Source organism: Protopterus annectens, chromosome 10.part0 (genome assembly GCF_019279795.1).
Source record: "Protopterus annectens isolate FY-2018-M chromosome 10.part0, PAN1.0, whole genome shotgun sequence".
Lineage (NCBI taxonomy): Eukaryota > Metazoa > Chordata > Ceratodontiformes > Protopteridae > Protopterus > Protopterus annectens.
Genome location: NC_056744.1, coordinates 305,572,470 through 305,597,068, shown reverse-complemented (window position 1 = coordinate 305,597,068; position 24,599 = coordinate 305,572,470). Strand labels below are relative to the sequence as shown.

The 24,599-nt window shown below is 44.3% G+C and overlaps 1 protein-coding gene across 1 annotated transcript in view; it reads right to left on the bottom strand.

Annotated features, from left to right (window-relative positions):
* Nucleotides 1-24,599, bottom strand: part of SUCO (SUN domain containing ossification factor) — a 1,178,094-nt gene that overhangs the window by 279,744 nt on the left and 873,751 nt on the right. Inside the window, exon 16 of the mRNA XM_044086746.1 lies at nucleotides 1,090-1,241. Coding sequence (XP_043942681.1) covers nucleotides 1,090-1,241 — 152 coding nt within the window. The remainder of the gene's footprint in view (nucleotides 1-1,089; nucleotides 1,242-24,599) is intronic.

Here is a 24,599-nt window from a genome sequence, read left to right as displayed (position 1 = left end):
AGGAGATTCAACTGTGTGATTCCTACAGCTGGTATTAAAACTAACAGATTTGCTGTGGCAAGAGTTAGGCTTCCCCTGATAAGAGAGGCTTAGTCGGTCCCCTATCAAATGGATTTAGAGAAAGGAATTCTTAGCTCGGGAAGGTTGCCAGCTTGTGAATGACAAACATCTTGTAAGGCTTCAAAGGGACAGGGGGAAGGGAGGCGGGCTCCAGAGATGTGTTAAACATGCACCCTCCAGGACATACAACAATGCACAGGGGGAAGGGAGGCGGGCTCCAGAGATGTGTTAAACATGCACCCTCCAGGACATACAACAATGCAGGGACTGTTAGAGGCTGAAGTTCTGGCACACTCACGCAAGCCCTGTATGTTTGCAGGGCTTCTGAGTATTTGATTTCTCATTGGGACAACTTCATTCCATGAAAAGAATCACCAAAAGAAAAGTCATCTGACTGGAGGACAAGCAGAAAATGTCTGTTAAAATGCTGAGATTCACAATGCTGAGCCTGGAAATACTGGGGGTGGGGAGTGGGACAGGAAATACCAAGCACTGTTTTTCTCCTTTAAACACACACACACACACACACACACACACACACACACACACACACACACACACACACACTGTATTTATGACCATACAATGAAACAATGAAGAACTGCTGATAAAGTTTTTTAAAACAAAAAACTCAATGGTGATTTAGCGTTTTTTTTTTTTTTTTTTTATAAGATGACTTAGCTAATCACTAATATAAACGTTTGCAATTGCCAAAAGTAAAACAAAAAACTTATTTGGGGGCTCTGACCCCACAACCCTGTAAATTAAATATAGTAACTCCTGAGCTGCACAATCTCCTTGAAAGAGGGAAAAAAACTGAATTATGTAAGTTAATTTACTTAAATTTTGTCATTACATAATTTGACGAACTACAGCACTAATAGATATCACCAACATTTCTGGTTCTATGACATATGCAGTTAATTTACATACCTGATACTGCATGTCTTCTCCAAATCTGATTACATGACAATTTGACACTACATACACAAACATTACAGCCCTGTCTATGAACATGCAGAACTTTACCTTTTAGGGCTTGGGTAGTGATTGCTTTTTGGAATTTTTGTTTCTGGATCTTGTGACTGGGTCACACTTTTGCAGCGTAGTATGCACAGCATTAACCCCAGGATCACACAAAGCACTAGTGAAACTGCAAAGTAAGCCTGTCGATCAGAAACCTTCAAAACAAAAACAGAAATTACATTAGTTTTAGAAAGCTTCATTTAACCAGATTTTGTTCTAAATTATATGTTAGGTAAAACTAAGTTCTGTGAAATGCGAACTATAATGGTGCTGCAACAAAGACACGCAAACAGTATCTCATTTAGCAACTCCAAAAGGCGTGTGAACGTGAACATGTGTACCACTACATACCGATCCCTTGTCAGTAGAAGCTGTTCTATTAAAGGCCTCCTCCCCATCATCACTACTGAGCAATCAATGACGCAGGATGACCTAGCCAGAGTACCAGGCACCTGGTAATGTGCCTCCTCACAACCACTGGGAATAAAGGTAAAATGCCATCCTGTTGTCCAAAATGTTACTGAAGAGATGAACCTGTGGCAGGTACCTACATAATAAACCATGTTCAAGGCACACACTTGTAAGCAGGATCTTACTTATGAATGAATTCTGTGCAGGCAGTGGGTCAATGAGTACATATCCCCACAAATTTGCTACAATGTGCATTCTTGATGCATGTATACGGTTTGGTCCAGGTAACTAAATCAGACATATTCTGAACCTTTCTGCTGTAGTCTAAAACAAGCATTCTGGTCAGTTACCTTTCTTTATTCCAGCTACTGTGCCCAGAGATTTAAAAATGAATTTTGTCCCTAATAAAATGGTGTATGCAGTGGCAAATTGCATTTACCTGAATTACGTTACTGTAAGAACCTGGATTTTCCTCCTCATCACTGATAGTTTTTCTTGACATGCTGGGGGGGGGGGGGGGGGTGTTAATTCCTACGTCAGTCAGCCATGCGCAGAGTGTCTGTGTTTTGCTCCCCAGGTTAGGCATTCAAAGCACGACTTTGCTCTTTTCAGCCTTGCACGGTGCAGCTTCTCTTACCACTTTGCTCCCCATTCCCATGCACTCCGCTATCATTTTATTTAAATCGAATCAGCCATGCCCACTTCATCCCATAAAATTGTAATACACGCTCCCTTTAAAGTGAATTCAACTCCCTCACTTCCCCCACCCTGTCCTTACAAACACTTTACACTAACTTCACCACTCAACCCACTAGACTGCTGATGTTTGTCACATTTTGTGTCAGTCTGTACAGCCCATATTAATCACCTTCCTCAGCCCTGTACTTTAATAACTGCCAGTGCCTTCCTTGCATCAGCTCCTGTCCCGCTTTCAACAATACTTTATCTTATCCCAGTGACCCTATATACTAACTCACCCCACTATCATGCAGCTCACCACCTGCTTGCCTAATATATTGCACTAATACTGCTTCTACTGAAGACTAGGTGGCCGATCAGCATTCATTCCACATTAATGTGCTCAGATTGGGTGGCAGCTATAATGGTTGTGTTTCAGCTTTAGGTGAAAGACCAGCACTTTCTTCACATTAATGTACGTGCCACAGATGGAGGTTAAGGGTAATACTTTGCATCACCAGAGTGGCTGTTAGGCTAAACCTAACGTGCGTCTGGTAGCAGCACAGGCTAGTTCACCTGTCATATATCCTAGCTGTATTCAGATGTAACTTACTGTTCCCTTGCTGCTCTTCTGTTACCCCTCATCTGCAACAATTTCAGGCACGAGCACGTCTTACACCCCCAACTCTCACAACTACACTTCAGTCCTCCTCTTCAAAACCTTTGCAAACAAACCTTAACCTTCATTCCTCTCCTTAACAAAACTTACCACCTCTTATCAAATCAAGCCATCTTAATTCCTTGTATAGCACACAACTATATGCATAACGTCATCCCTTACTGATTACTGCCACAAGTTAGCACTCCTTCACATGTCATACTTTCATGCCCAACATATTATGCCGTTCCAAACTACTGCGCCCCCTAGAACGTAATACCATTCTATTCACCTGTTACTCAATTCATTTCATCATATAAACATACAAAACTTTCCTCAGCACTTCCCTCCTTGCAATATCTACACTATCACTGTTATCCAGACTTTACCTTACTGAAACTTCAGCAGCCGACCACTCATGCTACCTTAAAATTGCTATCGCATAATACCTATCAAAACATCTGTACTGTCCAACATTTAACAACTTTTCATTGCCAAAGTACGTTAATACACAACACTTGATGCAAGTAATTCTACAACACAACAATCTGCGACTTCAATTCAAAACATTACGCAAACTCTACTACACATCTCTTACATTACTCAGACCTGCCATAAACCACCGTTTAGGAATAGCACCTTTGAAATACATATTAGAAGGAAAGGCCTTGAAACTGCACACCTTAAAATTGCAGACATAAATAAATGGAATGCTCTAAAAGCAAGGTTAATCTCAAAGTACAGTTGTGTAAAAGTAAACTTACACAACGGCAGCTGTTCGAACAGATCACTGTTGTAGTAATCTAAGCTATATGGGACAAATACCAGAGCTTGGGTTCATAGGAGGTTACTAGGCTAGTGGCCCTATAGCCTTTACAATCCTAGCCATGTTAGTCCCAAGTATGCCCATTTGTAGGAGGTTACTAGGCTAGTGGCCCTATAGCCTTTACAATCCTAGCCATGTTAGTCCCAAGTATGCCCATTTGTAGGAGGTTACTAGGCTAGTGGCCCTAGAGCCTTTACAATCCTAGCCATGTTAGTCCCAATTATGCCCATTTGTAGGAGGTTACTAGGCTAGTGGCCCTATAGCCTTTACAGTCCTAACCATGTTAGTCCCAAGTATGCCCATTTGTAGGAGGTTACTAGGCTAGTGGCCCTATAGCCTTTACAATCCTAGCCATGTTAGTCCCAAGTTTGCCCATTTGTTTCTTTTTGGGTAGTTCACAGAAAGAATTTATGGAGAGAGCAGGTCTGTGATCAACACCAGCTGCACCTGTCCAGGAGGGACATGGGTATCACACCTCAGGGGCGAATTTCTGGTCTCCCATCCAATTATCTAGGTTGCATCTGAAGAGGGGCAGTGAGGAGCTCTGTTTTACATGAATAGGAAGTCTACTCCAGAGAAGCGGCAGTCTCTGAGACAAATCTGTGCCAACAGCATGTTCTGTTAATGTCACAAGTTAGGCTGAGATCCCCAGAGCGAGAGCGAGTGACTCTTGTGCCATGTGACTTGCGGATGTGCAGCATTTCATTAGGGCAGGGTTGGAGATTGCCCTATAGGCCAGGACAATTCACCTCTCAGCACCCTCTAAGATGCAGAGTAAAGTGACACGGATTTCAGCCTGTCCATGTAGGTCATGGTTTAGAGTCCCTGTATTTTCTTAGTGAGAAACCTCTGAGGTCTCTCCAGCTGCTGCAGGTGTCTGGTGAGGTACATGCAAGAGAGTGCATTATACTCTACCAGTGGTCTGATGAGGGCCAAGTACAGTGGAGTTGTAACATTCCTTGACTTGGATGCTATGCCCTTGATATGAGGCGTACTATGTAGAAACTTTTCCTTACCACTGTGGATACATGGTAGTCAAAGTTCAGGTTGCTATCAACCTGTGTTCCCAAGTCGTGCAGCACTTGGTTGGAACTTAGGGGTGGGGTTGCTGTCAATAATACAATTTGCATTTTTTTCCATGTTGTTTTAGACCACGGCTTTGGCACCGATCATTTGTTTGGGTTAGCTCTTCTTGTAATATGCTGGTATCATTGGGGGACTCAATGATTGCTCCCAGTTTGTAATCATCGAACTTGATGAGCCAAAGGCAGTCTACTTCGGCCTGGACTACCGAGAAATAAATGCCAAACAGTAAGGGGCTCAGCACAGACCCCTATGTCACTCCACTGGTGATGGGTCTACTGCTGGAGGTGGAGTCATCAATTCTGACAGCGTGTTCTGTATGTGAGCCAACTGGCTACCCATCTAGTAATGTAAGGGTTAATCCCTGTCTGGGAGAGTTTCTCAATGATGCCAGAGTGGTTAATTGTGTCAAAAGCCTTGGCAATGTCAAGACGGGCAGTGTGCACGGTCTTACCTTCGTCCACGGCTTTGGTGACTTTCTCGAATAAGTCCATCAGGCTTAATAAGCATGATCTACCCTTAAAGCCAAACTGGGCTGGGGTCAGCATTTGGAGGTTATGACCTTGTTGATAAGGTCCATGATAATTCTTTCCATGGCCTTGCAGATAAGGCTAAGGCTGGTTAGACTTATGGGTCTGTAGTTCCCAGGGTCAGTTGATGGTCTCCATTTGTGCAGGGAGATTACTGTTGCTATTCTCCATTCTGCAGGCATATTGTCAGTTCTCAAGCTATGATTGACATTTCTCTGACTATAGTGTACAGGGTGTTGGGTTTGAGACTTGGCAGTGCTGATTTAATTTCAACAACTGGCTAAGCTTCTGGTGTCATTCAAAGGGGATCCAGTGTCTGTCTGCCTGGGATGACATGCTCGACAAGCCACGCTGAATTGCTAGAGACAGCTTGCACCCGTCACCCTTAGGCTTTCGAATACTGGCCAAGGCTCTTGCCACCCCCATAGTGCCTTTTTGAGGCAAGGCTTAAAAGACAAACCCACTGCCGTAAATAGCACAAGTAACAAAAAAACTGAGGGTAATGCTGCTCAATGCCAGAAGTCTAAACCTCAAAATGTATGCACTCGAGGCACTCCTCAGTATGGAGAAAATCGATATATGTGTAGTAGGGTTTAAGGCTCCAGAGAGCACCCCAGCACTACCAGGCTACAAACTCATACCATACATCTCGGCCACAAAACCCAGACCGAAATACAAAAGGCGGGGGAGTACACATTTTCATCAAGGATACCCACACCTCCGGGTTAGTGGCACAGCACGATGCTTCACAGATCATCCACGTGCAACTAACGACGGACAAAACTGCTATTCAAACTATTGCTTGCTACAGATCACCCACTATGTCCCAGGACCACCACTCCGCATTCCTGGAAACTCTGGGAAACAAAGGTCCTACCAAACACTCTGACATTGGGTGATTTCAATTACCCAAACATTAACTGGGAGAACTACTCAAGTATATACTCCCTTGCGCAACATTTCCTAGAATTTATAAACTCAAACGCCCTGGATCAACTCTGGTCAACACCCCCACCAGAGGTGACAACATATTGGACCTGGTCATCATCAACATGGGCGACAAGTGGTCAACCCCTTGCTGGTTATATCTGACCATAAACTAATCATTCTGGATATCCACATTCTGCCACCACCCCCGGTCAAAGAAACCACCGTGAAAAACTTTTATAAAGCAAACTTCACGTTACTTAAGACCGAGATGGGAAGTTTTAAAGCCCCCATGCTAAAGGATAACGCTGCCCAAGCTGCAAAATCCTTTACTAATGCACTCTACGGGCACCTACAAGAATGCATGGATCATGCTATCCCAAACAAAACCAAGACTCGCTCCTCCAAGAAAAGGAAACCAGTCTGATGGACCCCTGCCATAAACAAGCTATACAATAGAAGGAGGAAACTAGTACAGAAAAGTGTTAAATCCCAAGAAGGGAAGACATCCCTGATTAGTATCAGTAAGAAACTACGTTCCCTTATAAAATCATCCAAGGCTAGCTACGAAAGAAAAATTGCCATGGACTCCAGGGATAACCACAAGGCATTCTTTAGCTATGTCAAGAATCTAAGTGGTAATTCTCAGATCTGCTCGGAGTTAGTGCAGAATGGCACAATATACACTGAACCGACTGATATAGCCAATATCCTGGCAGACAGGTTCAGTGCAAACTTCACCCCCCTCACCCCCAAAAGGGCCCATAACTATACCAGAAGAATGTAGTGCCCCTGAAATCACAGACATTCAGGTTAAAACAGCCCTCTCCAAAGCCAAACACACAGAATCAATGGGACCGGACTGTGTCCCAGCCTGCGTCCTACACGAGCTCAAAGATGAACTAACCCATCACCTAAACACACTGTTTAAACTCAGCCTCTCTACAGGCTACATGCCCACAGAGTGGCGCACAGCAACGGCTATTCTGCTCCACAAAGGTGGAGCACAACGGACCCCAGGAAATATCGCCCTAGAAGCCTGACTAGCTTGGTCTGCAAAGCTATGGAGCGCATCATCATGGATCTCATTAACAGAGACACTGGAAACCTCCAAACACTGGACCCTACCCAGTTCGGCTTTGTTAAGGGCAGATCATTCCTCCTAAACCTGGTGGACTTCTTTGAGACAGTTACCAAGGCTATAGACGAGGGAAAGGTGGTCCAAACAGCCTACCTAGAACTCACAAAGGCCTTTGACACTATTCCCCACTCAGGTATTACAGACAAGCTTACCAGCCTGAACATAAACCCCTACGTCACGAGATGGGTTGCCAACTGGCTCACAGACAGAACCCAAATAGTAAGAAATGCGGGAGCTAGTTCTGACTCTAAACCGGTTACAAGTGGCATTTCCTAGGGCTCAGTCCTAGGACCCATCCTGTTCGGCATATACTTCTCAGAGGTACAGGCAAGCTCAGGAGGACTATGGCTGACCAAGTTCACAGACGACTGCAAACTAGGGGCTATAATTGACTCGCCGGCTGACACAGACATCCTCCAAAAGGGTCTCACTGAGACAGATACCTGGTGTCAAAACCATGGCCTCAAGCTAAATGACAAAAGGGGCATAGTCATCCCCTTTGGAAAAAACACCCACAAACTGCCACATAGGTGGCAGTCCCCTAAATATGGAAGACGTAATAAGGGATCTGGGGACCCAAGTAGATAGTAACCTCTCCTTTGATAATCATATTGCCAAAGTGGTTAGAAAATCCTTCTATGTGGACCACCTAATCACAAAAGGGTTTGCCATCCAGATCGAAAGAGGTCATTGGGCCCCTCTATGCATCACTCATCAGACCCATCATAGAGTACAATGCCCCATTTGGGGTGTACCTTACAAGACACCTGAAACAACTGGAATGACCACAGAAGTTCCTCACCAAGAGGATCACTGGCCTCAAGCAGATGCCCTATGCAGCTCGACTGAAGAAACTCCAGCTGTACTCGGTTGCATACTGCCTACTCAGAGGTGATCTCTGCCTGACATACAAGGCCATGTCCAACCCAGAATTGATGGACATGCACCACCTAAAGAAAACCATATTCCCTCGAGCCATACGCACCAGGGATTTAAACCTCACCACAACAATAAACAGGATGTGCTGGAGGGATAGATTCCTGTCCCAGAGAATTCCCATGCTCTGGAACAAGATTCCATTCCACATTAGGCAGAGCTTCTCGCTAACCCTTTTCAAGAGACACCTTGACGAGTGGATGGGAACACTTCAATGGCTCTGCTGGACAGGGGGTGGCAAAAGCCAACACATTCCGGCTAGGCTTATAAATGCCTTCGGGCAGATAGCCTAGTACCTACCTATGAACCTATTAAAGAGAACACCAAGTAGGTCCACTAGGTCTTGTTTTAGATTATTTAGTAAACAACTTGGGATATTATCTGGTCCCAGTGAAGACATGTTTTTTGGCCTTGGTGAGTGCAGAGCTCTACTAGTTAAAGTCAGAGCAGTAACTAAAGAATAGTTGTGTAAAATCTTACCATAACCATAGATGTCCTTCTCTTCCATGTTGTAGTATTCTTGGTGTGGGATTTCCTGCCTTCAGGTGACTTGTACGTCGGCTCATATACAAAAGCTACAACTTGGCTGTTGCAGCTGAGTGGGACATCACACATAGGGCCATAAACCAGGGACCTTAAGTGTGACGTCTGCATGCACAATCCTCAGAACTTGAAGCAAAGCAGGCAAAGTTGGTGGCCCAACAGGATAGGCTGCCAAAGGTGCCATGTATAAGGCCCTGGGTCTCTTCTGTAATGGAGAGAGGCATCAGGGAGCACAGTTAGACTGGTAGAGTCTGTGAGGGGAATGGTGGGTGGGAAGGAATACTGCAACATGGAAGAGAAGGACATCTATGGTTATGGTAAGATTTTACACAACTATTCTATGTCCTTCTATTCCTATATTGCAGTATTCTTGGTGTGGGAAGAGTACCACAGCTTAGTTTGATGAAACGGTGGTGGATGCGGAAGATGATTCCACAAAGCCTTGTGGGACTGCCCTGGCAAATCCTGCATGTGCTTTGGAGATTTGGTCCAGTTTGTAATGTTTGGTGAAAGTGTGGATAGTGGACCATGTAGCTGCTTCCATAACATAAGCTGTGTCCATGCCTTTTTGGAAGGCCTTGGAAGTGGCCACTGCTCTTGTGGAGTGTGCCTTAACCCCAACTGTAGGGGTTTTTCCGTGGTGTGAGTAGCAGAAACAGATTGTCTTTCGAATCCAGGATGCAATGGTCTGTTTGGTGACTGCCTTACCCCATGCCCTGGGGTGGAAAGATACAAAGAGTTGTTTGGATTTCCTAATGTCTTTAGTCTTGTCCAGGTAAAATCTCAGTTGCCTGTGGACATCTATAGAGTGGAGTATCCTCTCTCCTTGGTTATAGGGAGAGGGGAAAAATGGGTAGGTGAATGGATTGATTTAGAGATAAGTCATTAACTACCTTGGGCATGAAGGAGGGGTTAGTTCTCAGTGTGACCCTGTCTCTATGAAAAATGGTGTAAGGTGAGCATGCCATTAAGGCTTGTAGCTCGGAAACCCTTCTGGCAGAGGTACTAGCACTAACAGTACTGTTTTCCCAAGTACAAAACTGTAGAGAGGCTGTATTAGCCAGTTCGAACGGGAGCTGGGTGAGTTTTTCCAGGATGAAGTTCAGGTCCCATGGAGGAGGGATAGGCTTCTTAGGAGGTCTGATATGTTAGACCCCTTTAAGGAAAAGTTTCACATGTAACCTGGCTAACAAGGGAAGCTCTAGAGGTAAGCAGGCTGATAATGCGGAGAGGTGCACTTTCAATGAAGAACAGGAAAGTTCACCCTTTATAAGTTGACACATATATGAGAGGACTAAGGGGGTATCAGCCTCGTAAGGGTCCCTTTCCTGTCCCAGACACCACTGAGTAAATCTTTCCCATTTAGCAAGGTATGACCTTCTAGTAGTGGGTTTCCTGCCCTCCCTCAGGACTGATAGCACGCCCTCTGAGAAGTGGTGTCTGAATAGGGTTAAGTAATTTATCACCCACAGAGTCAGGGATAGCATTTGCAAGTGTGGGTGTAGGAGAGATCCTTTGTCTTGTGTCAGAAGGTCCACCTTGTGGGGTAACTTGCAGTGATTGCCCTTGGCTAAATTGTGTAGAAGGGGGAACCAGTGCTGCCTTGGCCAGTAGGGAGTTGCTAGCAAGATTTTTGGTTTGCCCTTCCTGATTTTCAGAATAACTTTCTGAATCAAAGGGAAGGGGGGGGGGCGTAAAGGAATTTCCCCTCCCAGGTGAAATTGAAGGCATCTACTCTCCAGGCTTGGGGGGGGGGGTAAGTCTTTGTGCAGAAGGTCTGCAGCTGCTTGTTCTGGGGGGAGGCAAACAGGTCTATTTGTGAAGTGCCCCACCAGTGGACTATGTCTAGGAAGACCGTCCTGTCAAGCATCCATTCATGTTGTGGAGAGGATGTTCTGCTTAGGTCGTCTGCTTGCTTGTGTAGCTGGCTTGCAGAGATAGGTTGTGCTGGGATGCTAGGTCCCACATTAGTAGGGCTAGTCTGTGCAGTTGGTATGCCTTGGTACCTCCAGTGGTATTGTCCATCACTATCAGAAGAGGACCTGGTAGCAGTAGGGGTATGAAGGTCTGTAGAGCTAAAAGAACTGCAGTCATCTCCCTTACATTGATGTGTTTGATTTTCATGGGAGGCTGCCACTGAGCTTGGACTCTGTAAGAGTGCAAGGTGGCTCCCCAACCTGCGTCTGAGGCATCTGTATGCAATATTTGTGTGGGTTGAGGGGGCTGCAGTGGAAGCCCCGGGTTTAGTTGTACTTGTTGGATCCACCAAAAGATTTCCTTCTTTAAACAGAGAATGAGGGGGATAACTTGTTCCAAGTGATTCTGGTGGTGTGACCAGATATTTTTGAGGTACCACTGCAGTTTTCGCATATGCATTCTGGCCAATAGTAGCATGGGAAGTGTTGCTGCCATCAATCCCAGGAGTCAAAGGAATTGCCTTGTGGTGACTGTTTGGGAGAAAAGACTTCCTGGAAGTGGGAAGTTAGAGAGAGAACCTTGTCCTGTGGGAGAAAGGCTTTCATTAGTTTTGCATGGACTCTGCAACCTAGGAATATCTTGCCCCTGTCTGGGTTCAGGGAGGACTTCTGGAGGTTTGGAGTGAACCCAAGACTTTGTAGTAGGGACATAGTGAAATGTAGATGTCTTAAGGGGAATCTTCTAACTGTGCTAGGATAAGGATGTCATCCAGATATGGGTAAATCTAGATTCCTTGGATCCTGCAAAAGGCAATGGCTGGAGCTAGGCAATTTGTAAACACTCTTTGGGCAATGGATAAGCCAAAGGGCAAGGCCATAAATTGGAAGTGCGAGGATGGGCCAGAGAAACGCAGGAAACTGTGTGAGGCCCTGATGGGAATGTGCAGGTAAGCATCTTTTAAGTCCAAGGTGACCATGAAAGCATTTGAGGGTATGATGGGTAAGAGAGTGGGAAGTGACAGCATTTTGAAGAATGGTACCTGCAGGTAAAGGTTTAGAAAGGAGAGCTCCAAAATGGATCTCCAGGGACCGTCCTTTCGAGGGACCAGGAACATACGGGAGTAGAATCCCTTTCCTTCTTGTCCTGTGGGAACAGACTCTATTGTGCCTTGTTGTTGCAGGTCTGACAGAATTTGTGGAAGGAGATGGCATTGGTTTTTTGGGGGGAAATGGAATGCCCTTCCAGGGGGAATTTGTTTCCAGGATAGAAAGTATCCTTTTTGAATAAAGGTTAATACCCATACCCATTGGTCTGTAATGATTTTCTGCCAGAAGGGGAGACGGTGGGTAAGGCGAGCTGAGAGGACAGATGAGCAAGGCAGTCACGCATAATTAGGACCTCCCCTGTCCTGAAAGGGTTGTCTAGGCTGAGGAGGTGGGCCAGTGGGGCCTGGATGAGGAATGTCTTCTAGTTCCTCTTCTGGGTCTGGAGGGGTAGGCAGCAAAATGTGGGTTACATCTAACAAAGGGAGACTTAGCTGGGTAGTTCTTATAAAATTTGGGTATAGTGGATAACAGGAGATGTTTAATATCCTGTAATTTTTTGCTTTGTTTTTTTTTTGCAGATTCTTAAATAGGTCTGCAGACTGCTTTCCAAAGAGGAAGATGTGATCCAGGGGGGGCATCCAAAATTTTGGACTTGAAGTCCTCTGGCAGATTCTGTAGTCTAAGCCAGGAATATCTCCTGAGGACAGATGCTGATGCTGTAGAGCGGGCAGAAGCTTCTGCAGCATCGTAGCTGCACCTTAGAGTGTCCAGCCACTTGCAGAGCTAAGGACAATTTGGATGGGATATCCGTTTTAATGGGACTGTCAGGAATTGAAGCCAGCATAGAGGTGGCTTGGGATACTAAGTCCAGGGCATACTTGGTCATGTGTGTTTGATAGTTAATGGCTCTGAAGGCCAAAGTGGAGGAAGTGTACACCTTCTTGCCTATCCTATCCATGGATTTGCTATCTTTATCCATGGGCAATAGGGAAGCAGAAGGTAACAACCTAGACTGTATCGGGGCAGTGGCGATCACTGCTGGGTCTGCTAAGGTTGGCTTTATGAGGAATTTTTGTTCCTCTGGCACCTTGTAAAAGCAGTCTGGGAGCTTAGGTGCAGGAGGCTGAGAGTCAGGAGTTCTAGAGGCTGCAGAAAAGGCATCCAAGTATGTAGGAAGAAAGTACAGTTTTGTACCTACCATAAATGTAGATGTCCGAGAGGAATGCATCTGCAGTCCTAACAAATGGGTTGTCCTGCCTCAGGCAGCCCTTCGGTCGGCCGGATTCCAAAGTCTGGGTCTGGCCTCGGCTGATGTCGCACTTCACCCGACGTCACTGCTACTGTCGATTGGGTATAAAGGCATCAGCCAACGCCATTTTCCTCAGTGTTTCTTGCCCCAGATGCCAGGTGCCCTCTAGGAAGGCTAAATTTGGATAAATGCAAATGATTCCAAATAGTAGAGAGCAAACAACAAATAAACATGTATGTACATATATACAAACAAATACACCATAATAGATTCGCCCACCTAGCTACAAGATGGGCAAATACCTAGGAGTACCACAGAGGGAAGGAGGCGGGTAATCCTGACTGCAGATGCATTCCTCTCGGACATCTACATTTATGGTAGGTACAAAACTGTACTATGTCCTTCAAGGATGCATCTGCAGTCCTAACAAATGGGTAGAATACCATAGCCAAACTGGGGAGGAGGCACTAAGAAGATTATGGTGTAGTTAAGATCCCTTGCAAAACAGCAGTGGCAAAACCTGCTCGGGATCTGGAGTATAAAGGCAGATTATAATGCTTGGCAAATGTATGCACGGAGCTCCAAGTAGCAGCCTCTAAAATGTCTTTGGTAGCCACTCCTCGTAAGAAAGCTGTAGTAGTGGCTGTAGCCCTTGTGGAGTGAGGTCTGATGTTTTCTGGAGTTGTCTTCCCATGAAAGGAGTAACAAAATCTAATGCAATTTCCTATCCATTTTGAGATTGTCTGTTTTGAAATTGCTTTTCCTTCCATTCCTGCTGCATATGCTACCAGAAGCTGGTCAGTTTTTCTATTGCTCTTGGTTCTGTCCAGGTAGTAGCGCAATTGTCTGTGTACATCCAAGGTGTGCAGTAGTCTTTCCCCCCTGTTCTGTGGGTTGGGGAAGAATGTTGGTAGGTGGATAGCTTGGTTCAATGATACCCTGAAGACCACCTTTGGCATAAAAGTAGGGTTAGTTCTCAAGGACACACTATCCTGATGGAAGATAAGGAAGGGCTGTACTGCCATTAATGCCTGTAATTCAGAAACCCTTCTTGCCGAAGTGATTGCAAGCAGGAAAGCAGTTTTCCAAGATAAGAACTGTAATTCTGCTGTTGTTGCTGGTTCAAAAGGGGGAAGGGTTAACTTTTCCAGCACAAAGTTCAGGTCCCATGTAGGCAGAGGTGGCTTCCTTGGAGGCTTTACATTTTTAATTCCTCTCAGAAACTGCCTGAGTAGAGGATGAGAGAAGACTGGAGGATCCATGTTGTATTCTGCTGAAATTGCTGATGCATGAATCTTGATGGAGGAGTAAGACAGGCCATTGTGGAAAAGTTCTGCTAAATATTCCAGGATGTTAGCTATGTTTGCCAATGATACCTTTTCTCCTTTTGCTGCACTCCAAATGAGGTATCTTTTCCATTTTGCTGAATAAGTCTTCCTTGTGGAGGGTCTGCGAGCCTCCAGGATAATGTCTTTAACCCTCTGAGATAGTTCTGGGTTATTTTGTCTCATGTAAGATTCCAAGCAGCTAGCTGCAGTGTTTTCAAGTTTGGATGCAGGATCTTGAAGTTGTTCTGTGTTAGCAGCAGAGGAACTAGAGGTAGAGGCCATGCGTGTGTCCGAGACATACTTCTCAGAAGCGGGTACCAATGCTGCCTCGGCCAGTCTGGAGCTATCAGTATGATCCTTGGGTGCTCTTCTTTGATCTTCAGTAGCACTTTGTGCATCAAAGGTAGAGGTGGGAATACATATGCTGCTAGGTTTTCCCAACTGAAGGATAGGGAGTCCACCTTCCAAGCAAGTGGGTGGTATGTCCTTGTGCAGAATTTTCTCAATTGGTGGTTGTGTGGGGATGCGAACAGGTCTATTTCTGGTAGCCCCCATTTCTCTGTAATGGTTTTGAAGATGTCCGGATGCAGCATCCATTCGTGGGCATCCGTGGTAGTTCTGCTTAATGTGTCTGCTAATATATTTTCTTTTCCTGGCACAAATAAGGCCTGGAGCTGAATGTTGAGGTTCAGGGCCACATTCCACAGGTCCATTGCCATCCGGCATAGAGGATATGAATGTGTGCCTCCCTGCTTGTTGATATACCACATAACTGTGGTGTTGTCCGTCCTTATCAGCAAATGACCCTGTTGGAGAAACGGTCTGAATGTCTGAATTGCCTGTTTCACTGCCAGCATCTCTTTTTTGATTTATGTGTAGGTTCAGCTGGTCTTGTGTCCATAGGCCTTGTATACACTTGTCTGCCATGTGTGCCCCCCAACCGAGGTCTGAGGCGTCCGTGGTGATAGTCTGGCTTGGGTGAGGGCTGTGGAAAGGCAGTCCTTTGTTCAACTGACAGGCCTGAGCCCACCACAGGAATTCTTGCTTCAGGCATGGAATTATTGGAATTTGGGTTTCTAGGCTGTGCTTGTGCTGAGACCATAAATTCCTTAGGTACCATTGCAACTTCCTCATATGCAGTCTGGCATGTGGGATCAATATTATGCAGGATGCCATGTAACCCAGGGCTTGCAGGATTTTCCTTGCTGTAAGCTGGTTCTGCGTTGTTAATGCCATGAAATAGAGTGGTAGTTGCTTTTGTTTTTCTGCTGTGAGAAATGCCATTTGATTTGATGTGTCCAGTTCTGCACCCAAGAATGTAATCCTTTGGGATGGTACCAGCCTTGACTTTTTTATGTTGACTGTGTATCCCAAGGCCTGCAGTAGGTGAATAACTTTTTCCAAATCTTTTGTTAATTTGATCTTGTTGTCCGCTTGTAGCAGGCAGTCGTCCAGGTATGGATAAATTTGAATTCCCTGAAGCCTGCAATGAGCAATTACTGATGCCAGGCATTTTGTGAATACTCTGGGCGCAGTAGATAAGCCAAAGGGCAATGCTGAGAATTGATAATGCTCTGATCCTGCAAGAAATCTGAGGTATCTTCTGCAATCTGGTCGAATAGGGACGTGCAGGTATGCCTCCTTGAGATCTAGAGTCACCAGCCAAGCCTCCTTGCCCAGCATGGGAAGAAGGTGTTGTAGGGTCAGCATTTTGAATTTTGGAACAATGAGATATGTGTTGAGAGCGGACAGGTCGAGAATAGGCCTCCATTGGTTTTCTTTTCTTGGCACCAGGAAAAGTCTGGAATAAAATCCTTGTCCTTGTTCCATAGCCGGTACCTTTTCTATAGCTCTCATCCTTAGTAAGTGGTTGATTTGTCCTAGAGCGTTTGTCTTTTGGTTTGGTGGTAGGTTTGGCATTCCTCTCTTCCTTGGTAGAGTATGGAAGTGAAACCTGTAACCTTTGTCTATTGTCTAATAATCAAAAGTTCTTATCCAACGGTGTAAATCCCCCTCTGTTCAGAAACCAAACAATAAAGAACAAGCCAAATATAAAGACAGAGAGGTAACCAAAGCTGCTCAATAATCCATTCATAAAGTGCCTGTAACTGCAACTGGGATATTCTCCAAGAACCAAGCTTAGATTTAAAAGCAAAATAATTTATTTGATAAAATTGTTGTTGGTAAGCGCTTTCACATTTGCTTCCTCAGACCGTGAGCCGTTTCCTAGAATCTGAAAAATCTTGGCCCTGCCATTGAAATTGTTCCCTCATAGCATGCAAGGTTTCCCCAAAAGAAACTTCCTCAGGAGGAGAGGCAGAAGGAATGGAGTCTTCTGCGTCAGAATCCTCATATGGAGAGTAAGGGCCTTCTGGAGGATTTGAGTTTTCTGAATCATCAGAAGAATAATCCGTAGAAACTGGTTCAGGGGGCTCTGCTCTAGGCCTCTTCTCTGGAGGGGGATGAGAGGCCCTGTCAGGTGAGGTTGGGATCCCTGATCAAAGAAATGAGATCCTCTGCCAGGCTAAGCATTTGGGAACTAGAGCTAGGCCTGTGTGAGGGGGTTTTAGAAGGCAAGGCCTTAGAAGATTTAGCTGCTTTAGCCCTAGAGAAAGCCTTGATAGACATGGATGCAGGGGGCCTAGCAGCTCCACGTGCAGGAGTAGATATGTCTAAAGGAATAGTATCTGATAAATCCTGGGTGCCTGCTACAGCAGGAGAAAATTCAGTAGCAGATTCAGCCATGCTGTGTGAGGCCTCGGCTGCAGGAGGAATGCTTTTGGCCGAAGGAAGAACCGAGGACTCGGTTTCAGCCGAAACCGAGACACTCGCGGTTGGCTTAACCGTGGTGTCGGCCGAAACCGCGGACCGCGAGTGTCGGTCCTTTTCCTTACGCTTTTTAGTTAATTGTGAAGTCGGAGTCTCCGACGGCATTTTGTAAGCAAAAGCGGGACCAAAAAACTCCTCCGCAAACTCCGACCAACGTCTAAGTGTCCGTCGGTTGAAGGAAGCACAGGCTAGAGAAGCTGCTACGTCGTGGTCTGGGCCTAAGCATGGAAGGCAGTAAGAGTGGAAATCCTTATGAGGTATTTGTTTCCCACAAGTTAAACAATTATTTACTTTTTCTGACATCGGCTGAGGCAAGAAAGAGTCCCCAACGGGGTACTTAGCTTTTTAGAAGTCTTCGGTAGTAGAAGTCTCTGGATCTGACCGACCGGCACTTGCGAACAGCTTCTGCTTCGGGCACCGCGTGGCAAGAAAGACTGAGGAAAATGGCGTCGGCTGATGCCTTTATACCCAATCGACAGCAGCAGTGATGTCGGGTGAAGTGCGACATCAGCCGAGGCCAAACCCAGACTTTGGAATCCGGCCGACCGAAGGGCTGCCTGAGGCAGGACAACCCATTTGTTAGGACTGCAGATGCATCCTTGAAGGACATCATGGGGTACACAGCTGAACGGGAAGGGGACTCCATCTGCAGCAGTTCAAATTATCTTTTTTGGGTTTCTGTCATTTGGGAAGTATCCCATTTGAAATGGTCTTTCATTTTGGTGATGGTTTCACCAAATGTAATGGCTTTCAGGTGGAAAATCCCCTTCCACAGAATCCTCATCAGGAGAGTAACACATTCCTTGGGAGAAGCAATATGGAATGCATAAGAGATGGATTCATCTGAGGAAGAGTAGGTAGATTCATGTTCTTCCTCAAGGAGGGGAGCCATGGGAATAGACGAAGCAGAGGTAGGCCTAGGGCTTAACATAGGCAACGTAGTTGTGGGTGAGGCAGAAGGCCTAAGGGCCATAAATGCCTGCATAAGATAAGAGGTGAAGGCCTCCCAGTCTGGAGAGGCTTCAGAAGCAGGTGTAATATGTTTTGTTTTCTGTTTCTTTTTGGTTGGAATCGGTGTAGAGCTGGGTTTGACAGCGGCTGTATTAGAGGTCTGGATCCCAGTCGAAGGAACCACCAACAGGCGTTGGTGTCTGAGAAAGCTCTGTGGACATGCCGGATGTCGCCTGTGCAGTGACCTCCACGAGGGAGGTCGATGGAGCCAATGGATCAGCCGAGCGCTCAACTCCTACATCGACAGCTGGCGGGGCATCCGGATGCGAAGTGGCAGGCAATGAAGGCCTAGGCATCTTGGTCTTCTTACTCAGAGGTTCTTGGGTGGTCTCTGAAGCGGGATCCATCCTGAGAGCCAGCCGTTTGAGGTGTTGGTTTTCTAAGTAAAGATTTACAGCTGCCAGATGACTACATAAGGTCTTAGGCACAAAAGATTTACAAATAGGGCAGGTGTTATGATCGTGTTCCCTGCCTAAGCAGAAAACGCATTTGTCATGGGTGCCCTTACGGGGAATTTGGCGCCCAAATTGGCACTTTCCCTTTTTCCGTGAAATCAGCTGAAAGCTACAACAACCAAGCCTAAGCAATGCAAAAGATCAGTAAAAAATTAAAATGCAAAAAAAAAAAACAACGGGTTACTTATCTATAATCGATGCAAAGTCATCTGTGGCTGAGAAGTTCTGAGGATTGTGCATGCAGACGTCACACTTAAGGTCCCTGGTTTATGGCCCTATGTGTGATGTTCCATGAAGCTGCAACAGCCAAGCTGAAGCTTCTGTATAGGAGCAGACATACGAGTAACCTGAAGGCAGGAAATCCCACACCAAGAATACTGCAACCTAGGAACAGAAGGACATCACTGTTTTCTATGTCAGGAACTAAGTCAGTCTGATGAACTGGGTCACAAAGAAAAAGTAGACAGTTAAGTTCTCAAGGAGTAGTCATCTGTTTTCTATGTGAAAGAATGTGAAGTACCCATTTCAAAAAAGTTTTACCTGAGAGAAAGATGAAGGGCGGAGTTAAAGACAGATAGGAAGAAATGACTGAGGTGAATCTCAGAGCAAAAAAAAGAACAGATTTAAGCAATTCGAACAGATCCTGAAGAACTAAAGAATCCTCAGCTTTTAAAATGGTTTTGGTTCTTTTACTGCACCAACCAGAAAAATTTCTCCCATTTTGTCAAACAAGATTTTCTAGGAGCAGACTTCTTAGCTTCCTTAAACACCTGTTGCATGTCGTCAGAAAAAAAGTCTGAGAGGGATCAAAGTCTATCATCCAAAGCCATCAGATGAAGACAATGGACACTGGGGTAAATCAGAAATCATCTGCCCCATGTAAGTAGGTCCATCCCATGAGGATGTTTGTGGAAACTGTCTCTGGCCAACTCGCAGAAGGGAGAACCACTGCTGTCACAGCCAAAACTGTGTTACCAATATTAACTTTGGAGAGTCCTTTTGGATCTTTAAAAGGATGGTGGTTATAAGGGGGGAAAAGGGGGTATATATATATACACACACACACACAAATACCCCCATCCATGTTAACGAGAAAGCATCTGTGTTCTCGGTCTTTCTGCAAAGGACCCTGGAACAGATTTTTTTCAACCGTTTGTTGTGAATGCAGGCAAATAGATCTACTTGGGGAGTTTCCCAGTGGTGGTGGAATGTGTCCTGGAAGAACCCTGTGTGTAACATCCATTTATGGGGACTTGTCCTGGTCCTGCTCAGGGTTCCAAAGATATCCTGGGTAGTCTACATAGGGGGATATGCCCCCCCCCCCCCAAGTGTCTGTGATCACTAAAAGAGGCCCTGGAGTCCATAACTGATTTAAGGCTTTCAGGGCATTTATAAATGGAGTCATTTCTTCTGCCATTTGAGGGTTTTTCTCTCTGAGATGATCTCAAAGACCCTATACCTTCACTCTCTTGGCTACAGCCCCCAACAAAAAATCTGGGGCATTCATGGTCATAAACTAGGAAGGAGCCGAAGGGGAGACAGGAAACCCTACTTCAGAATCAACTGGTGTAGCCGCTAGAGAAGTTCCTTCATGATAAAGTTTAGTACAGGGATTTGCAAAGACAGAAGGTGGCAATGCTGAGTCCAGACTGATTTCAGAAACCATTGAATCTTTCAGACATGTAATCTGGCTACAGGGATCATAAAAATTGTAGAAGCCACATACCCCAGAATCCTGAGAAATTCTCTTGCTGTAGTTAAAGGTTGCAGAGAAAACTGAGCACATGCTTCCTGGTAAAATGCTACTTTTTCTAAGGCAGAATAGTATCATTTGAGAAGTGCCTAGCAAGCATCATAGAAAGCATATTATGTAAGAAGGAATGAGAGACAACTTTTCCACACTAAGTTGAAATCCTAGATTCTGAAACAGATTTCTAACAAGCAGACTCTTGATAGTTTTGAAAGCACTCTACAAAAAGAAAGCAATCGTCCAAGTAAGACGAGATGCAGATGCCTTGTAACCAGCAAAACACAATGAATACCCTTGGTACTGTAACAATCCGATGGGTAATGAGGAGATATGAAAATGTAAATTAGCAACACAATCTTAAAAAACATAACATCTAAAATCTCTGAATGAGTATAGGGTGATATGCTTCCTTTAGAGCCAAGGTTATTGAGAAACAAAGAATCAAGGGAAAGAGACTCCAGGGTACCCATTTGGAACTCTAAAACCCTTACATGGAGATTTAAAACAATGGGTCTAATGGGCTTCCTTCCATCTCTGTTAACCGAAATGCTCTTGAACGAAGTCCTTTTCCTTTTTGATCTTCTGGTACAGGTTTCTCTCCTCACTGGAAAAGCACAGGGGTCCAAATGGAGAGATGATCAAATTAGCAAAAACAGCAAAGTAGTATTGCTGGAACTAAATTCATTCTGAAGTCTTGGGTGAAAACTTTCACGTTAGTGGACCCAGTTTTCACAAAATCTCACCAAGACAACATCGATATGTAGACTGCACTTTTATATAGGATAGCACAGAGAATAGCTTAAAAAAAGGCAGCCTGAGGGTCAGGTCCTAGGATAAAAAAAAATGTCCAATACTAGTTTATTCACTGTTGCCAGGACTGGAAAAAAAGGTAGTGCAGAATTGTCAGGACATGAAAACATTCCAATAACGAGGTTAGACAAACTCAGGTGAAGATGGACTGCGTGTAGTAGATGGCATTGAAACATTCCAATAACGAGGTTATACCAACTCAGGTGAAGATGGACTCAGTGTAGTACATGGTATGGACACATTCCAATAACGAGGTTAGACCAACTCAGGTGAAGATGGACTCAGTATAGTAGATGGTATGGACACATTCCAATAACGAGGTTAGACCAACTCAGGCGAAGATGGATCCAGTGTAGTAGATGGTATGGAAACAATCCAATAACGAGGTTAGTCCAACTCCAGTGAAGATGGACCCTGTGTAGTAGATGGTATGGAAACATTCCAATAACTAGGTTAATCAGGCGAAAATTAACCCCGTGTAGTAGATGGTATGGAAACACTCCAATAACTAGGTTAACCAACTCAGGAGAAGACGAACCCCGTGTAGTAGATGGTAGCAGTAGTCTACAAAAATCAAAAACACTGACTGGCCAAAAAAGATCCATAAAGATGACAAAAGTGGACTATTGAAAATAAGGAAGAAATTCTGCCCAGAATTTCCTGACAGAAGATATTCAGAAATATTGAGAGAGAAATTAGAAGAAAAAAATACCCTGCACATGAAAAAATAGTCAAAAGCTTCAAATAAAAAATACAACAGATTCATGAAAAACATTACTTGGACAACAACTCTGGGTCATCTGTAAAAAGAAGTGACAGAGGAACAGCAAAAATATCAAGATAAAAAAACTGATATTTTTGAAAGGTATAAGAAACAAACATGGACACAAGAAAGATCTGATGTGGTACAATATTTATGCAAATGAAAAAGATAAGCACTGTATATCACTAAAAAGCCTAAACTGGTTAGAACCACCCCATCAACTAACATGCAGCTTCTTTCCCCCAAGAAAATTACCCAGCATCCATATGATAGTTGGGCAGCAAACATTCTACACAACTATGTTACCAGTCAATCATTACAATCCAATGACCAAAGACTCCTGTCTGTCCACATATCAAATCTACTGGGCATTGTCTATACATGTACCATGTTACTAAGGCCTAGAACTCTGTACCTGTATCCATCAAGTCAATACCATCCCTTCCATCCTTCAAAACCATCGTGAAAGACTTCCTAGCCAAATTCTGGATCTGTTCCTTTTCAACACCAGGATAAAGTATATCCCTAAATGTGAACAAGTACCTATTCATACCTTACACTTCCTTACTTCTATCAATTTGTCTCCCCTGGATTTCTCTCTAAATATACCAGGAGCCTGCTTTTCTCTCGCATCATACTGCAACTCCTGTTTGTATTATAACATACCTTAAGTTCTCAAACTGGCTAAAATTTCTCTAAATATTAAGTTGCCAGATAACTTCTTAACAGTTTTCATACTATGTGCAATTTGGTATAATTATTTAAACTGCAAATATTTTGTATTACTTTTTGAAGTTTGTAAAATTATTGCTCTTAAAATGTTTTGTAATACTTTGGAACTTTCCCCCAGGGTCCCGCTGAAAATAGGATCCTACCCAGTTGGACTTTCCCAGTAATCAAATATTAATACCTATGGAAATTTTCAAAATGTTAAAAATAAGAAAATAATGGGGAAATGTACACAAGTGGAACAATAAGGCAGAAATTAACAAACTGAAGTAACAGATTACCTAGGAAATGAAGGATTTAGTGTGGAGAATCCAACACAGGAAATATCACAGCATGAAGAAATTATGGGTCCTCAGATTAAGCACCGCAGGCACATTAGGAAGCACCTGAAGATTTCCCATACAGTGATGCCTTCTGTAAGAGACTGAAACAAATGTCCAGGTGAAGTTGCACAGTAAGGGACAGAGAAGGAAACAGTGGCAACTCCAACACAATTTTCTTGGGTGTCGAAAGCCAGGGTACCTTTTTGGCTAGGCTTATCTAGGCCCTAGGGCCAATAGCCTAGTATTTACCTATAAACCTATGTAATGCTGAGGTGGGACAGGCCAAGGGTTCCCAAAGAAGGAGCATTAGATGAAGCAGGGTGCATCTGAAGAGGATATGTTACAGAAAAATGTTTCAGAACTTTCTATGGAATTCTCACAGTGAACAGAGAACAAAGACGACACTCAGTTCTGAATAAAATGATTTTAAGGGAAGACCTGTTAGATTTAATGGAGATGGACAAACATTACATCTCCCAACCTTCTTCATCATTCCCCTCGCAAAGACTTCCCTTGCTATGGAACAAGGTCCCGATTTACATAAGACAGAGCCCCTCACTATCACTCTTCAAGAGGAACCTTGACGAGTGGATGGGTAACAGAAAGTTCACACCAGGGATCATACCAACAGCTCTACTAGATAGAAGCCAAGGGTACTAGCTGCTAGATCAAGGGCCTAGGGAACTAACCAAAGGGGCGGTGAATACCGCACAACGTGGCTGGGCTAATATATGCCTTCGGGCAGATGGCCCAGTACCTACCTATGAACCTAAGAGACCAAACTAAATTCACTACAACTAGCTTTCAAACATCAGATACACTAAAAGCTTCATGGATAATGACCTTAATACACCACTTAAACACTCTAATTGGTCCCTTCTTTTAACACTTTCTTTAGATGAAACAGTAGAGTATTTCAACACGGTCTTCTCAGGCCTTCTCAACCAACTTGCCCCACCAAGACAGATCCGCACTAAAACCATCTATGCCCCATGGCTTACCAAGAGCACTAGGTAACTTATGAAACTAAGGGACAAAGCATGGGACTCCTGGCACACAAACAAAACTACTTCTAACAGGCAAACATTCTTACAACTGAGAAACACTGTAAATAAACAAATCAGACTAGACAAACAAAAATACTATAATGAAATTCAAACTAAGCATAATACCAACCCACAAAAGTTCTGGGCCGCTATAAACAGTATTCTCCAATCAGGTAAATCACCAACACCTCATCCAAACAGACACCACCTCTATAAACACATCCACCCAATTCAATGAGTTCTTTACCAACTCTATATTAAAGCTGTCATCAGACCCATCCTCCTCAACCCTCACTATGCTATATAACCCATCAAATAACGCTAACTCCTTCACACTTCAACCTGTGCCAACTTACACAACCTACACACACCTAACCAAACCTAAACCCACCACTTTAGCAATAGACAAACTACCTGCCAAATTCCTACAAATAGCCGCCAAAGCAATTACCTACCCAGTCTCAATAATTAACAGATCAATCTCAGAACAAAAGGTGCCACGTCTCTGGAAAATCTCCTACATT